This window comes from Moschus berezovskii, chromosome 23, assembly GCF_049115385.1.
Source record: "Moschus berezovskii isolate FMDL1 chromosome 23, NW_MosBer_1.0, whole genome shotgun sequence".
Classification (NCBI taxonomy): Eukaryota; Metazoa; Chordata; class Mammalia; order Artiodactyla; family Moschidae; genus Moschus; species Moschus berezovskii.
The window spans coordinates 17,067,969-17,085,964 of record NC_142482.1 but is presented as its reverse complement, the minus strand read 5'-3'; the positions used below and the strand labels follow the sequence as shown (position 1 = coordinate 17,085,964).

At 39.5% G+C, this 17,996-nt stretch overlaps 1 protein-coding gene across 1 annotated transcript in view; it reads left to right on the top strand.

Annotated features, from left to right (window-relative positions):
• The window catches only part of GFRAL (GDNF family receptor alpha like), an 88,189-nt gene that overhangs the window by 31,097 nt on the left and 39,096 nt on the right, over window positions 1-17,996 (top strand). The window contains 1 exon segment of the mRNA XM_088831513.1: window positions 706-956. Within this exon segment, the coding sequence (XP_088687639.1) occupies window positions 706-956 (251 nt within the window).

Genomic DNA, 17,996 nt, shown 5'->3' with positions numbered 1-17,996 from the left:
TGAGTAGATATCTTCTTACTGTAAAAGTTTTAAATATGAAATTATTGTACATTATCCAGACTTCTATTCAAGGTTAATACAGCAGGAATGAAATATGTAGTCAGAAAAGTTATGAATGGATGTGGTTCTAGCAGATTGTCTCAGCCATCAAATAAACTCATGTTTTGCTTTAAATTAGCTCATGCTGCCAGAGAACCCCAGAGCATTAACGTTAATTCTAATTAGTCAGCTTAGAAACATTGAGAAAGAGCACAGGACCTCCCATCCTATGGGAGAACTCTCATGAAAAGTCAGGAGTCTCTTCTGAGATCACTTGGTGGGAGGTAATGGTCAAATATAGCCTCAAAACCACATTCTGCTTCAAAAATTATTGCTAATAAATCTCCCAAGTAATTCGTACTGCAAATCATCACCCACTGAAATAAAATTAGTAAGGAAGGAAGAGTCATCCAGGGAATCCTAAACTTAGCCTCTGTCTTTCATCACGAAAGGAAAATAATTCACAAGATTTCTCTAATTTTTCTTACACACTCTCTATTGGGATGTTTGAATGTACAAACTTAGTTTCCAGCTATGTTTAGAAGCATCCAGAAGGCATTTTGTTTTATGTCACTTTCTTTCTTTCTTTATCAGGTGAGATATCACTACATATTTGTGTGAATTAATGATATTCAGAGACTCATTCCATTTCCTGACACTTTCCAGGAGGCGCTATAGAACATTCCAGGCAAAGTGCTGGCAGCATGTGATGAGAAAGTGCCATGAGGATGAGACATGCATTGGTACCTTAAGCAAGCAAGACCTCACTTGCTCCGGAAGTGATGACTGCAAAGCAGCTTACATTGGTACCCTTGGGACGGCCCTTCAAGTGCAGTGCACCTGTAGGACCATTACCCAAAGTGAAGAATCCTTGTGCAAGATTTTCCAGCATATGCTTCACAGAAAATCATGTTTCAGTAAGTTTTATATATATATATATATATATGTAACGTTTATTGATTTTCTGTATACACCATGAAGTAGTAATCTAACATGGAAAATTTGTTCACAAAGACAACTCTATGTTTGCTATTCAGTTTTTAAATCTATTTTCTGATTATGCTTTGTGCACATGGTATTTTAACTCATTTATCTGCAAGTGGTACATGTTTTTAATTTATGTGATTGTTCACTCCTAGGTATCATTTATTGGTTTCAATAACAACAGCCTAAAACATTTATCCTACCAGATAAATGAATGTATCAGGTATCTATTACAAGTACAAACCAACCCCAAACTTGAAAAAATAATTTGATCACAATTCTTCTCATTAGGCTTTGCTCACTTGGGTGGTTCTTCTGTTGGAATTGCTTGGGTGGCTACAGTCATCTGGTGGTGAGACCAAGGCTGATCTGTTCAGGTTGTGGTTAGCAAGCACAGTTGGCTGGGTTCCCCTTCATGTGACCTCTGCAGCAGTAAACCCTGTATCTTTCATGGTCATAGCAACATCCCTAGCAGTTAATCCCCAGTAAACAAGTACTTATCAAGTGTCTGCTTCTGCTATATTTTCGAATGCCCCATTGGACAAAGCAAGTCACATGATGGAGTTCACAGTTATTGTGGGAAGGCTGTGTATGAGCATGTCTATATTCAAAGTTGGATTCACCAGGGATAGTTAGCAATCTACTATATGGCTGTCCCAATCTAAGTGAAATGTATTTACCCTTGGATTTAGTTACCTCCCCTTGGTCTTTAATATGTCTACTAATCTACCTGTAATGAGGGGATAGGAAACACATTTTCTAAAGTTATTATTTACTCCATTCAGATTTAGGAATTTCAATAATTTGTCTAGGGTCTCAGAGGGAACAAGTGGTTGAGAGGAATTTGGCTATGAGTCTCCTAGGAAGAAATCTAATGATGTGATCACACACTAATTCAGGACCTCTCCATCATCCACCTTCAGGCTTAACCCGTGCAACTATATTCGAATTCCAAAACATTCTCAGCTCCAGATCACTATTTATAACCTCCAAACCCACAAGTACCAAAACTTCAGGAGGGAATAATAGACATTTACCATTGCAAAAAGACCATATACAATGAAACTATCTTGATATTTATGCAAATTTGTTTAGATACAGATCTGCATATATCTTTATTTATGTCTGTATCTAACTACAAACAGATACAGATATTTTATTATTTTCTATCTTTATTTAAAGGTACTACAGAGATACATTAGCCAATATAATCAAAATGGTGATCTGCTATGCATTAGGTAATAGACATACAACTCAAAGTGTATGGTTTTGATTCCAACAAAGCTCTCTGTGGGATTCCTACAATTTCTATAATTATCACTGCAGATATATTTCAATCAAAATCATGATGCAAAGAGGAAAATTTCCCCATGATGTATGTTGAGTCATATTTTCTAAATAATCTTTTTCTCTGATTAATATTAGGTGGCTAATTCTGTTGGAACTAAAGGTATTTATAATGAATGGCTCCTAATATCACAAAAGGAAATACCAAATAAAATAACCTAAACCAACAGCTACATATACAATTACACCATCATGAGTATTTATAAGTGGTTTCTCCATATTAAATGATACCGGGGGGGTGGGAATGTAGATCCTACAAGGTAGTGATAAACCAGTTCCTTGGGCATAAATTTCAAATACCAGTTCAAGCAACCTAATTCTGCTTCCAAGCCTGGTTTTCCCATGTGTTTTTAATTACTATTATATTTTGCTTTCATTGTATTTGGCTACCCATACAAAGCTATATATACATACATTGAATATATTCAAGAAGAGACAGTGGAAATGGACACAAAATCCATAAACATTGACAAACTCTATAATGTTTTACAAAAATGAGAATTCAAAATGATTTCGCTTTTCTTCACTCACTTCGGAAGACTAAACATGATGAGGTTTTCTCCTCAAGCATTACTTAAAGTCAGAATTTTAAGTGACAGGTTTATAGAATTAAAGGAACCATAAAGTCCTTCTGGCCATCTGTCATAGTTCTGGGTGTTTGAACTATAGAAAAAGTTTCAGACAAAATCACAAATGAAATCCTTGGCCTGGTTACTCCTAACAAGCCTCCATCCTTTGCCCCATATACCTGGGAAGTGGTAGCACATGGAGATTTTTGAATGAACTCTTTCTAACCACTGCCTCTGAGTTTTTACATCTGCCCAGCAGGCTCATGCATTATTAAAATACACTTGCAAGTAACACATCATTGTTAATCAACTATTTTCCATTATAAAATTAAAGAAAAAAATAAATATTAGTTCATATATTTTATCAATCTTTAAAATAAAAACTGCTCTCATTACAGCTGGTTTCCAAAAACCCTCGGGTTCTGTTCTCTTTATCTGAAAGGGGCAGAATGAATGGAACAGAGAGGACAGTCGGGAAAAATTTTCCATTTGTTATACTTGTTTGGCTTCAAGTTGTTTTTCAAATTCACTTGACCTCAGAGCACAGTGAGCAATGCATTTTACATTAGGTTTTTATGTGCAGTGTCTCCTGTTTTTTCAAAATTATCATTCTATTCCATTTTTCTTCAATGCTGATTATCTACTAAATTGACTTCATGACTCACTAATGTGTTGCTCTCAAAAGTTTGAAAAGCATTTGCTTGAAACAAATTAATGCGGAAGTCACCTACATCGATGTATCCAAGTCAGAATCTTATAATGATTACAAATAATGAGACAGTTGCTAGAATCAGTGCTTATTTGGGGTCACATTTCTCATCTAACTTTAATTATTCCATGAACTAGACACTATTATATCTGCAGTTTCACTTGGGAGATGAAGGAAACTGAGGGGTAAAACGGGTGCTGGACTTTCATCACAGGTTGTGGTGGACGTGGGACCCTAATGTTGGCTGGTTGACTCCATCCCATAGTGCAGTTCTGAAGGTAAAACCACGAGGACAATTAGAGCTTGTGTCCATTCAGGCTGCTCCATAGCCCTCTGAGGCAGTACCTCTACTTTCTGGTCTCAAATCTGAGCTTTGAGAAGTTGCTAAAGAATGCCTCAGTGCCTGCCTGCAGGACCACATTTGGGCAATGAGCCTCCTGCTGACACTGGTTACAACAGCCACCAACTTGCACTTACCTGCAAACTTCAGCATCTACAGACTCACTCCCCTCTGGCATATTGCAGCCCAGAACAAATTGTCGCAGTTACAGCTGAGAGAGGGAAGAGAGAAATGGAAGAAAGAGAAATTAGTGAAGACAGTAAGTGTTAAGTGTTAGTCACTCAGTCGTGCCCGACTGTTTGCGACCCTATGGCTGCAGCCCACCAGGCGCCTCTGTCCATGAGATTTCCCAGGCAAGGATACTGGAGTGGGTTGCCATTTCCTTCTCCAGGGGATCTTCCAAACCCAGGGATCGAACACAGGTCTCCTTCACTGCAGGCAGATTCTTTACCAACTGAGCTACAAGGGAAGCCAGAGAGGACCGCAAAAATGAAAATAATTAAGAGATCACTAATGATTCTTCCTGTTACCGGAAAGATTATGTCCACAGCTCAGGTCAGTTCAGTCCATCAGTCATGTCCAGCCATTTGCAACCCCATGGACTGCATGCACACCAGGCTTCCCTGTGGTCCCAAAAGTATGGAAGTAGGGAATGTAAGGAGTACCAGGCTGAGAGGTGAAAGATAGCTTCAGCCTACCAGGAGAGCTTATGATCTGTAAAATTTTCTGTATGTGTATTCAGTTCAGTTGTTCCTTCATATCCAACTCTTTGCAACCCCACAGACTGCAGCAACCAGACCTTTCGGTTCATCACCAACATGCAGAGCTTACTCAAACTCATGTCCATTGAGTCAGTGATGCCACCCAACCATCTCACCCTCTGTCATCCTCTTCTCCTCCCACCTTCAATCTTTCCCAGCATCAGGGTCTTTTCCAGTGAGTTAGTTCTTCACATCAGGTGGCCCAAGTATTGGAGTTTCAGCTTCAGCATCAGTTCTTCCATTGAATATCCAGAATTGATTTCCTTTAGGATAGACTGGTTTGCTCTCCTTGCAGGCCAAGGGACTCTCAGAAGTCTTCTCCAATAACACAGCTCAGAAACATCAACTCTTTGGTGCTCAGCTTTCTTTATAGTCCAATTCTCACATCCATATATGACTACTGGAAAAGCCATAGCTTTGACTAGATGGACCTTTGTTGGCAAAGTAATATCTCCCCTTTTTAATATGCTATCTTGTTTGGTCATAGCTTTTCTTCAAAGGAGAAAACATCTTTTAATTTCATGGCTGCAACTGCCATCCGGAGTGATTTTGGAGCCCAATAAAAGAAAGTCTGTCACTGTTTCCAGTGTTTCCCCATCTATTTGCCATGAAGTGATGGGACTGCATGCCATTATCTTTGTTTTTTGAATGCTGAGTTTTAAGCCAGCTTTTTCATTGACCTCTTTCACTTTCATCAAGAGGTTCTTTAGTTTCTCTTCACTTTCTGCCATAAGGATGGTGCCATCTGCATATCTGAGGTTATTGATGTTTCTCCCGGCAATCTTGATTCCAGCTTGTGCTTCTTCCAGCCCAACATTTCTCATGATATACTCTGCATACAAGTTAAGTAAGCAGGGTGACAACATACAGCCTTGAAGTACTCCTTTCCTGATTTGGAACCAGTCCGTTGTTCCATGTCAAGTTCTAACTATTGCTTCTTGACCTGCATACAGATTTCTCAGGAAGCAGGTCAGGTGGTCTGGTATTCCCATCTCTTTAAGAATTTTCCAGAGTTTGTTGTGATCCACACAGTCAAAGGCTTTGGTATAGTCAATAAAGCAGAAGTAGATGTTTTTCTGAAACTCTCTCGCTTTTTTCAATGATCCAACGAATGTTGGCAATTTGGTCTCTGCTTCCTCTTCCTTTTCTAAATTCAGCTTGAACATCTGGAATTCATGGTTCATGTACTATTGAAGTCTGACTTGGAGAATTTTGAGCATTACTTTGCTAGCATGTGAGTTGAGTGCAATTTTATGGTAGTTTGAGCATTCTTTGGCATTGCCTTTCTTTGGGATTGGAAGGAAAACTGACCATTTCCAGTCCTGTGGCCACTGCTGAGTTTTCCAGTTTGCCAGTTTTGCTGGCATATTGAGTGCAGCACTTTCACGCCATCATCTTTTAGTATTTGAAATAGCTCAACTGAAATTCCATCAGCTCCACTAGCTTTGTTTATAGCGATACTTCCTAAGCCCACTTGACTTCACATTTCAGGATGTCTGGCTCTAGGTGAATGATCACACCATCCCGGTTATCTGGGTCATGCAGATCTTTTTTCTACAGTTCTGTGTATTCTTGCTACCTCTTTTAATATCTTCAGCTTCTGTTAGGACCATACCATTCTGTCCTTTATTGAGCCCATCTTTGCATGAAATGTTCCCTTGATATCACTAATTTCCTTGAAGAGATCTCTAGTCTTTCCCTTTCTATTGTTTTCCTCTATTTCTTTGCATTGATCACTGAGGGAGTCTTTCTTATCTCTCCTTGCTATTCTTTGGAACTCTGCATTCAGATGGGTATATCTTTCCTTTTCTACTTTGCCTTTAGCTTCTCTTCTTTTCTCAGCTATTTGTAAGGCCTCCTCAGGCAACTGTTTTGCCTTTTTGCATTTCTTTTTATTGGGGATGGTCTTGATCACTGTCTCCTGTACAGTGTCACAAGCCTCCATCCATAGTTCCTCAGGGACTCTTATCAGATCTAATCCCTTGAATCTATTTGTCACCTCCACTGTATAATCATAAGGGATTTGATTTAGGTCATATCTGAATGGTCTAGTGGTTTTCCCTACTTTCTTCAATTTAGATCTGAACTTGGCCATAAGGAGTTAATGATCTGAGCCACAGTCAGCTCCCGGTCTTGTTTTTGATGATCATTTACAGCTTCTCCATCTTTGGCTGCAAAGAATATAATCTATCTGAATTTGGTATTGACCACCTGGCCATGTCCATGTGTGGACATATCAGTCCACACATATGTGTGTATACTGCATGCTGGCAGGAATATTCTCTTATATCCTGGTGCAAAGTTGTCTTTTTATGCCAGCTATAGACCAGTCTCTAAAAGAGATTTGAAAATAGTCCCATTCTATCCCAGAAGGCTCAGCTTCCTCTTTATAAAGGATTATTTTTTAAAAACTAAATGTATAAAAGAGACTACCTATATCTATTAAATCCTATTAATAGATTTAATAGGTGCTTTCCTTTATAGCTGATTTCCAAAACCTCTCTAGTTCCATGCTCTTTATCTGAAATGGGCAGAATTGAGTAGACCAGAGAGGACAGTTGGGAAAAGCTTTCCATTTGTTATGTTTGTTTGATAAATATCTGAGTAGGGAATGGAAGGCATCATAATTGAGAGGCAAGCTTAAACAAAACTTGAAGAATATGGAAAGAAAGATAAGCTAAATTCTCCCCCCAGATCCCATTCTCTAGAGAGATCCAACGTTTGCAAGTTTGTTGTGTATTTTTCCAGCCTTTTTTTTGCTTGTAATGTTACAATATGTATGTACATACACACATACCTTGAACCTTTTGTAGATACTCAAGTTGATCCCTCCCTATCCCTGACACACATACATATATATTTTTTATGAAAGCAAACTATACATCCTGATCAACAGTTTCCTTTCTAATTTAAAAATATATGATAGACCCATTTGCAAATATATACACATATGACAGCTTTATTTTTTTAAACGCTGTATAGTAGCCTACTTTTAGAGGATCAGCCTCTTCTGAACATGTTTTTCTGTATCAGAATGGACTTCAAAGCCTTCTCCACTCAGCTGGAAAGCAGGGTAAGCCAGAAAGCAGAAGCTCACATAGTCACAGAGGGGCACATTATGGTTTGGTGGTGGAAGCCGTGCACATTGCCTCCACCTGAAACCTGTTGACCATGCTTCTGTCATGTGACCACGGCTGTCCCTAAGAGAGGTGGAAAACTGTGGTACAGCTTTGAGTCAGGAAAAAATGCCCCTATGCTTGTTAGTTGACAAGTAAGACTCTGTCAACAACTCACCCAATGTCTATTTCACTCTTATGTCTACACAGAGAACACACTTACCTTTTATCCAAGGGAAATGACCCAGCGTTTCCCAAACATTCATCTAGCCACAGCCAGTCACTCAGAGAGCAGGATCTTTGTGATGTGCAATCCAGATGTTGTAGAACCATGGAGCAGACAGGGCTCGGGAGCCAGAAAGAGTAGTTATTCGTGACCATCCCCCAACACAAATCGCACACAAACACACGCATGCGCGTGCGCGCGGAAACACACACACACACACACACAGTATGTATACATAAACAGAGACAGCATGACCTCAATAAAAACTCCCATTCAAAGGACCACATTGTGGTTCCCATCTTGCCTCTGGAAGCTTCTTCCTTGTCCACCATCTTCCCTGGCAGCATCTGAAGGAAGATTGCCTCCATAGGGAACAGGAGCTCTCCTGGAACATATTCTGGTCACAAGGTTTGAGAGACTGAGTTGTTCTAACGTTTAACAGTCACAGATTCTTTGCAAGTGCACTAGTGGCTTCCTTGGCAACATAATCTCTTAAAAATGTGTTTGGTTTCTAATCTATTTGCTTTCTGTGAGTTCCATGTGCCAGTATCCACAATAGAAATGTGTTTTCTTGAATTAGTTCCCAAGTCTGTCTATCACCTTGCTTCCTCACTCCCATGCCTTTCTAATGCAGTGATTTAAGCTAATCTAAACAATGGACTTGAGTGAAAATGTAATCCCCTTAATCTGATTTTTGCTGCATAGCTGAGTCAATTTGTTTGACTCAGAAATACTGGGCCTTTTATGACTGGAGAATCTTGTTCAGTCACATCTCTTACTCCTTAGGACCTAAGACAGTCAACTTTCATGTTGTAAGGTCCTTATTTTAATCTCTGATCTCTGCTTAAAACCCAGCAAGTTTCTGCCTGTGGGCATATGTTTATTGTAAAACTCTGCAATGCAGTCAAAAGTAACCGACTCATAAAGTTCCTCCAACTCTTTCAATTTGTCCTGTTCCTTTCTGGTCCTTCCAAGGTGTTTTGAGAAATACATCTCAGTAGAGTATGTCCCCTACATGCAAACCTTCAGGTTGCAAACTTTTAAAGATGGGAATGGGTGCTCCGAAGTCCAATCAGGTAAATCAGTTCACACGTCACGCACATTGTCACTTGCATGCATCCTCTATAAGCGGTCGTGCTTCTGTGTACTTTACAGTAGTGCATTGTCTTTATTTCAAGCCCAGGATATCTGGAAGCAAGCATAAAAGCAGTGATATATAACCAATTGTGTTAGTTGGGTACCTAGGCTAACTTTGTTGGACTTAGCGAAAAATTGGGCCAACAAACACACTGTCAGAATGGAGCTCATTCATATATAGAGGACTTACTATGCTGTCTTCACAGCAGAAGAAAAGGAAGGATATTTATCCTTTGAATTCTGTCTCCCACTTCTCAGGGGTGGCCCTGTAAATCTTGATTCCCTGGAAATGGGAAACAATTAATTCATAAATGCTAAGCAGACCCCAAAGTCCACCTCATGATGCAGGGGCAGAAAAGCACTGGGGAAGAAAGGTGGAGATGTACAAGGCCAGGTCCAAGGGGAAGAACCATCAGGTTGCTTCTGCCCAAAGCAGACTAGGTATTGGAGGAGATATTTTGATGGTAAGGAGCAAAGGCAAACCCATGCCCAGAGTAGGTAAAAATTCCAGCAGGAATGCATTTCTGCCTCTTACTGGGTGGAGGGCTTATGCAGTCATCAACCTGCCACCCACCTGCCAAACTGATCTGTTTTATTGCTGGCATTTTTGCATATAGTATTGTCAAAACTTTGATGGACGTGCCTGAGGAAGAGAAAGCCCAATCTGTGGGGTCTGCGGGTGGCTGTCATCTCTGCCATCACATGTTCAGTGCATAGGCATTGGGTGGCTGAAGGACATGGTTGGCCTCCTCTGGGCACATCACCAGTTGACCTGGTTGTTGAGGGTCTACTCCATGATGGGTACTTTCTTCTAGGCATTAACCTGAACTGGAAAGATCTGGCCACTTTGGTCCTTCCCTAAGTCTTTTCCCCTCATTTGCTTTTATACAGTTTCCCAAGGTTGCTCTTTCCATGTCTCTGATCAAGCAATCTATCACTGCCCATCAGTCTTAACTTCTATCCACATCTGTCTCTGCAAAGCAGGCAAGCAAGAGCATTGCCCAAGCTTGGCTGTAGGGAGAATACCCACTCACCGCTGGTCTCTCAGTCACCTCTAGGTGGGTCTGTGGTGTGGCAGCTGTTCATTTAATTAGCAATTATATCCTGAACTCAACCTTTATGGGAACCAATGATTCAATCTCATAATACCAAGCAGCATGTTAGGAGCTATATTTCAAATGCACATGGGCTCCTCCTGCATATGGCATAGCCTTTCTCCAGAATCTGAGGGGTCTGTGCTCAACCTCTATTAGGGCTTGCAAGAGATGCCATATGCATCCAAAGAGCGTGAGTGGGATTAAGTGTATAAAATTCCTGTTGCACCAGAAATATTCTATACATTTTAATTGCTATGCCTTTGTATACCATTGATTTTGGCGCTATATTCAGGACTGGACTTTTGTGTTTCTTTTTGATGTTTTACAAAAACTATACTCATGTTTGGGCTTCCCAGGTGGCACTGGTGGTAGAGAACCTGCCTGCCAATGCAGGAGACATAAAAATGTGGGTTAGGTCCCTGAGTCTGGAAGAGCCCCTGGAGGAGGGCATGGCAACCCACTCCAGTGTTCTTGCCTGGAGAATCCCATGGACAGAGGAGCCTGGTGGACTGCAGTCCATAGGGTCCCAAAGAGATGGACATGAACGAAGCGACTTAGCACGTACGCTTGTGTACACACACTCACACACACACACACTCACACACACTCTCACACACACACTCATGTTTAGAAGTTTCTATACTAATGTTTCACTAAAGACATCCAGTTCCCTAACTCTATTAGGAACAGTCTTTCCATTATTAATGAAGAACCTGATGATCATGAAGACAACCCCAAAGAAGTAAGAAGATGGACATGGAATTCTTGGCTCTCAAACCTGTCCCTCCTTCAGAAATATCTAGGGGTTCATTAAAAATATAAGTATTTGGCCCTAACCTCAATTATTCTAATTCAATAGGCCTGAGGTGGAGCTCAGACATCTGTATAAAAAATCACCCAGGTGGTTCTGATTTTCAACCAAGTTTGGGAACCACTGCTCTAATTCACATGTGGGAAAAACCCGTCACTGGCCAGAGATCCCAGAACCTCTTTTAGCTCACACCTCTCGGAGAATGAGAAACTTCTGTGCTCAGAAAGGCAAGAGCAATGCCATGCAGCTCTTAAGGTGCCAGCTTTACCACAGTGCCTGAAAACATGTTTGGTACACGTTGGCTACTCAATAAAGTGTGAGTGGTAGGATGGCTGGCTGGCTGGCTGGATGGACCAATGTCTGTCTCTATGGTGGCACTGTCTTCTGAATGTCATTGCTTTCCCCCCTTATTAGAACTCCCTTCACAACATAACTTTCCTATTAAGAACCTCACTCATTTGTGTTTCCACTTAAGCTGGAATTTTCAATTCAAATATTTGAGCAGAAGAATCAGGAAATTCACAAGACTGGGCTGATACTGCCCACTTTAATAAAAACATTTCAGACTCTTATATTTTCCAGCAGTTTTCCTCTTTACACTTCTACTTTCAAAAAGTCTGAATAGTAGGAAACTGTTTTACAGTTGATCCTTGGGTAGTGTCAATGTTGAAATAGGCAACTGATTCAAACACATTTTTGCTCTTATATAGGTGTTATCCCCTTTACAAACTATTGGATACCGGTAGCCCTGTCTGTTGTACCAAGGATGAAAGATTGTCCCCAATAGATTTACAAAACTACCTGACTTTTGTAAAATATCAATATAAAAACTCCTAAACGTATGTATAGTCTTTTTAGAAACTAGAAAAAAGAGGCCTTCTGATTAGTAGGTATTTCTATAACTGAATTTCTCTTTTGTAGCCACACTTCTCACCCATCAATCTATTGAAGCTTCATCTTAGATATAAACATTGCTAGTAAGACTGCCTTATCCATTTTATTTGTTTCTGTTCAGTGGATGATATACTTGACTGTGTTTCATCTTTTTTTTCAGGGCAGTCTTACAAAGTTTATTTATTTATTAATATAAATGTATTTATTTTAATTGGAGGCTAATTACTTTACAATATTGTATTGGTTTTGCATACATCGACATGAATCTGCCATGGGTTTCATCTTGCATTACAACATTTCATCTGAAGGTCTCCAACTAAAAATAACATACTATTAATAAGCATTTTGATAGAAAGTCCTCTAAATATATCCATTTAGGTAGAGAGGTACTTAATACATAGTTTTATATATTTTTTTCTAAACTGCAAAACATTTTACATGTATGTTAAGCAAAATAATTTAAAAATTGTGCAAAGTGGGTTAATAGAGGCCCAAACTCACTTTTTGAGATTCGTGTTTTAATTTTTGTCATCATCTGATCACTGGCTGTCTGAGAAAGTAAGGTTATAGACTATAAATAAAACAGCAAATATCTGGTGAAAGACATTTCCATTGAAAACATTTCTCTCATGTTCATGCATATGCATGCAAACACAACACACACGCACACACTACCTTCTCTTATAGTCAGTTCAAATAGGTTGGTATTCCAGGAGCTTTATGTTAAGTTTTGGCTTTAAATAAATCACTTCATCTAGCCCAAACCACTGACTTTTTCTTGGTTCCTACACAAAACTCTAATTCAAGTCCAGTTTCCTTCAAATTCAATCCAGGTGCTGAAAAAAAAAAAAAAACCTTGGTTTTCCAAGGAACATTCAACATAATTTTGCTGCTCTGTATTCATATTTATAACATAGTCTGTAAATAGTCTAGTATTTTGTATTTTCTGGGTTAAAATGGCTCCATGGTGAATTTGAGGCCCATCCAATTCATAGACACTCACTTATAAATGTGTAAGTGTATTGCTTATAAATGTATATTTTTCCTCTTAAAAAATTATTCCTGTAGTCCTTTTTTTAAAATTATTTGCAAATTCTTTAGAGAACAGGTACATATATTAGCAACACAAAGAATAATTAAAACAGATAAACCATTTCTTTAGAATGACTTCAGTTTTCACTCATGTGAATTCAGATCCATGGCAAACTCTTAACTTTTAGACTTTTAAGCTACTTAGAATTCTGGACATTTCTTTGGGCCTCGGGGATAAATCAATGTATTAAAACTTTATTAACTTTCAAATCTAAAATATACACAAGGCTCCTTTTATCTCCCTCTTCCTTAGTCTTAACCTTGATGCTTTGGTTTAAAACCATGATCAACAACAATGCCTTTAATAATCAGACGCCATGTTTGGAAGTGTTAATAGAACTTATTCTAGAGCCTGGCCTTAGAGAGGCAATATAGCACCCACCAGCATGCTAGATTTGAATCATTTCTCCATCATTTACAGGATACATAAGTGTGAACAAGTTACTATCTTTGGCCTCAAGTTCTTGTCAGTGAAATGAAAATCAATGTTAACCTAGAATGTTGGTGCAAAGATCATATCGGTCAATTCATATAAAGAACTATCCAAAATAGTATAATTCAGTAAATATTAACTCTTACTATAGACTTTGAGGAATTTGAAAAATCACACAAATCGATAATTTTTGCATCATCATTATGATGTCACGCAGATGGTGTGGGAAACACCAATTTCTGGAAGATCTAAGGTGTCATATTTTCTCAGGGTAAGTGACTTGTTAAGTGTATCTTTGAATGACTATAGGGCAGATGATGAATTTGAATATTTGATTTCAAACTTTAACGTATATAAGAATCACATAGTTTCTGGTTTAAATGCAGATTCTGATTCGGTAGTTTGGGGTGAAGGCTTGGGATAGGCATTTCTAATAAACTGCCAGGTGATGCTAATGCTGCTGGTCCATGGACCACACTGTAAGTGGCTTGGACACAATCTCCTATGGACCTTTAAGGGAAAAAGTCCAATTCAATGTACATCATAGAGCTTACGTATCCTGTAACCTCTCTGCAACTGAGAAATAGACCAACATAATCAGTCTGGAAAAGACCCTGATGCTGATAAAGATTGAAGGCAGGAGGAGAAGGGGGACAATAGAGGATGAGATGGCTGGATAGCATCACCGACTCTATGGACGAGTTTGAGTGAACTCCTGGAGTTGGTGATGGACAGGAAGGCGTGGCGTGTTACAGTCCATGGGGTCACAAAGTCAGACATGACTGAGTGACTGAACTAAACTGAACTGAATCAGCCTGGTGCTTTGTGTCAATCGAGGTATCAGTTCCTTTATTGCATCATGAAAAGTCCAAGCAGATGTCCTTATCGTTTTTTAACATTTTTCTTGAGAGAGTGGTTTAGCATAGTAGTTCTCAAACTTTCACTGCAAGAGAATCATTTACCAAGCATCTAAACACAAATCACTGGGTCCCCATCCCATAATTTCTGATTCAGTAGTTCTGAGATGATATTTAGTTCAGTTCAGTTGCTCAGTCCTGTCCAACTCTTTGCATCCCCATGGACTGCAGCATGCCAGGCCTCCCTGTCCATCACCAACTCCCAGAATTGACTCAAATTCATGTCCATTGAGTCGGTGATGCCATCCAACCTTCTCATCCTCTGTCGTCCCCTTCTCCTCCAGTCTTCAATCTTTCCCAGCATCAGGGTCTTTGCAAAGGAGTCAGCTCTTCACATCAGGTGGCCAAAGTATTGGAGTTTCAGCTTCAAAATCAGTCCTTTCAATGAATATTCAGGACTGATTTCCATGGGTTTGCGTTTTGTAGCAATAAAAAAAAATTTTTTTTGAAAAAAAGAAGACTCTGTTAGAGCAAACTACTGGCGTCGAGAATAGAAGATAAAACAGAAAAAAAAAGAAAAGAAAAGACTGGTTGGATCTCCTTGCAGTCCAAGGGACTCTTGAGAATCTTCTCCAACACCATGGTTGAAAAGCATCAATTCTTCGGTGCTCAGTTTTCTTTATAGTCCAACTCTCACATCCATACATGACTATTGGAAAAATCATAGCCTTGACTAGATGGACCTTTGTTGGCAAAGTAATGTCTCTGCTTTTTAATATGCTGTCTAAATTGGTCATAACTTTCCTTCAAAGGCGTAAGCATCTTTTAATTTCATGGCTGCAGTCACCATCTGCAATGATTTTGGAGTCCCCCAAAAGCAGAGTCTGCCACTGTTTCCATGTTTCCCCATCTATTTACCATGAAGTGATGGGACTGGATGCCATGATCTTAGTTTTCTGAATGTTGAATTTTAAGCCAACTTTTTCAATCTTCTCTTTCACTTTCATCAAGATGCTCTTTAGTTCCTCTTCACTTTCTGCCATAAGGATGGTGTCATCTGCATATCTGAGGTTATTGATATTTCTCCCAGCAATCTTGATTCCAGCTTGTGCTTCATCCAGCCCAATATTTCTCATGATGTACTCTGCATATAAGTTAAATAAGAAGGGTGACAATATACAGCCTTGACGTACTCCTTTCCTGATTTGGAACCAGTCTGTTGTTCCATGTCCAGTTTGAACTGTTGCCTCCTGATCTGCATATAGGTTTCTCAAGAGGCATGTCAGGTGGTCTGGTATTCCCATCTCTTTCAGAATTTTCCAAAGTTTGTTGTGATACACACAGTCAAAGTCTTTGGCATAGTCAATAAAGCAGAAATAGATGTTTTTCTGGAACTCTCTTGCTTTTTCGGTGATCCAGCGGATGTTGGCAATTTGATCTCTTGTTCCTCTGTCTTTTGTAAGTCCAGTTTGAACATATGGAATTTCATGGTTCAGGTATTGCTGAAGCCTGGCTTGGAGAATTTTGAGCATGACTTTTCTAGCTTGTGAGATGAGTGCAATTGTGCGGTAGTTTGAGCATTTTTTGGCATTGCCTTTCTTTGGGATTGGAAGAACAGCTGATCTTTTCCAGTCCTGTGGCCACTGCTGAGTTTTCCAAATCTGCTGACATGTTGAGTGCAGCACTTTCACAGCATCATCTTTTAGGATTTGAAATATCTCAACTGGAATTCCATTACCTCTACCAGCTTTATTCACAGTGATATTTCCCAAGGCCCACTTGACTTCACAGTCCAGGATGTCTGGCTCTAGGTGAGTGATCACATTATCGTGACTATCTTGGTCGTGAAGATCTTTTTTGTACCCTTCTTCTGTGTATTCTTGCCACCTCTTCTTAATATCTTCTGCTTCTGTTAGGTCCATACCATTTCTGTCCTTTATCGAGCCCATCTTTGCATGAAATATTCCCTTGGTATCTTTGATTTTCTTGAAGAGATCTCTAGTCTTTCCCTTTCCATTGTTTTCCTCTGTTTCTTTGTACTAATCACTGAGGAAGGCTTTCTTATCTCTCCTTGCTATTCTTTGGAATTCTGCATTCAAATGGGTATATCTTTCCTTTCCTCCTTTGCTTTTTGCTTCTCTTCTTTTCACATGGGATTAGAATTAGGATTCAGATGCAGTTAGGGCATTAGATTTGCAGACACTGCTTTTCTGGGTGCCACACATCAAGAAAGTCAACCAACAAATGAAGAAGGCTGTAAGGAAAAGAATTTACTTGTAATCTTAAGCACTGTCATTTTGGAGGCACTGATCCAAGCAGCAACTCAAATATGCTCCAAGAGAACTAGAAAATGTCTTGGTTCATAAAGGCAACAGACAAACACACTCCAGAGAAGTACATAGGTTACTTTATGGAACTATACATTGATAACAACAGGCTTTCAGTCACTTGCCAGCAGCTGATAGATTACTAAACTGTGGTCTCTAGGGAGTGAAGACAGGTTCCTGGTGGTCTCAAAATGACCAGATCAAAAGTATGTGGCATTCAGGGTTGGACATGTGTACCTTTCACTTCCTTAATGACCTTCCATCTCCATTTTAGGTCCCCTTGACATGTTGTTGTTTTTCAGTTACTAAGTTGTGTCCAGCTCTTTTAGACCCCATGGGCTGCAGCACACCAGGCTTCTCTGTCCTCCACTATTTCATGCAGTTTGTCCAAACTCATGTCCATTGAGTTGGTGATGCCATCCAATCATCTCATCCTCTGTCACCCCTTTCTCATCCTGCCTTCAATCTTTCCTAGCATCAGGGTCTTTACCAAAGAGTCAGCTCTTCGCATCAGATGGCCAAAGTATTGAAGCTTCAGCATCAGTTCTTATAATGAATATTCAAGATTGATTTCCTTTAGGATTGAATGGTTTGATCACCTTGCTGTTCAAGGGACTCTCAAGAAAGCATCAGTTCTTCAGTTCTCAGCCTTCTTTATGGGCCAACTCTTACATCTATACATGTCTAATGGGAAAAGCCATAGCTTTGACTATACAGACCTTTGTTGGCAAAGTGATATCTCTGCTTTTTAAAAAGCTTTCTAGGTTTTTCATAGCTTTCCTTCCAAGGAGCAAGCATCTTTTAATATCATGGCTGCAGTCATTGTTAGCATTGATTTTGGAGCCCAAGAAAATAAAGTCTGCCCCTGTTTCCATTGTTTCCCCATCTATTTGCCATGAAGTGTTGGGACCGGATGCCATGATCCTAGTTTTATGAATGTTGAATTTTAAGCCAGTATTTTCACTCTCCCCTTTAACCTTCATGAAGAGTCTCTTAGTTCCTCTTCACTTTCTGCCATAAGGGTGGTGTCATCTGCATATTGATTATTCTCCCAGAAATCTTGATTCCAGCTTGAACTTTATCCAACCCAGCATTTTGCATGATGTTCTCTGCATATAAGTTAAATAAGCAATAGACTCAGATATTTCTTCCACAAAGATGAGTTTATTAGGAATCAGTAGAAAATTGAAATTTGGGGTCTACAGTAAAGCCAAGTCAGATGCAATTTCCTACAAGCAAGGGAAGGAGAAGGCTTGT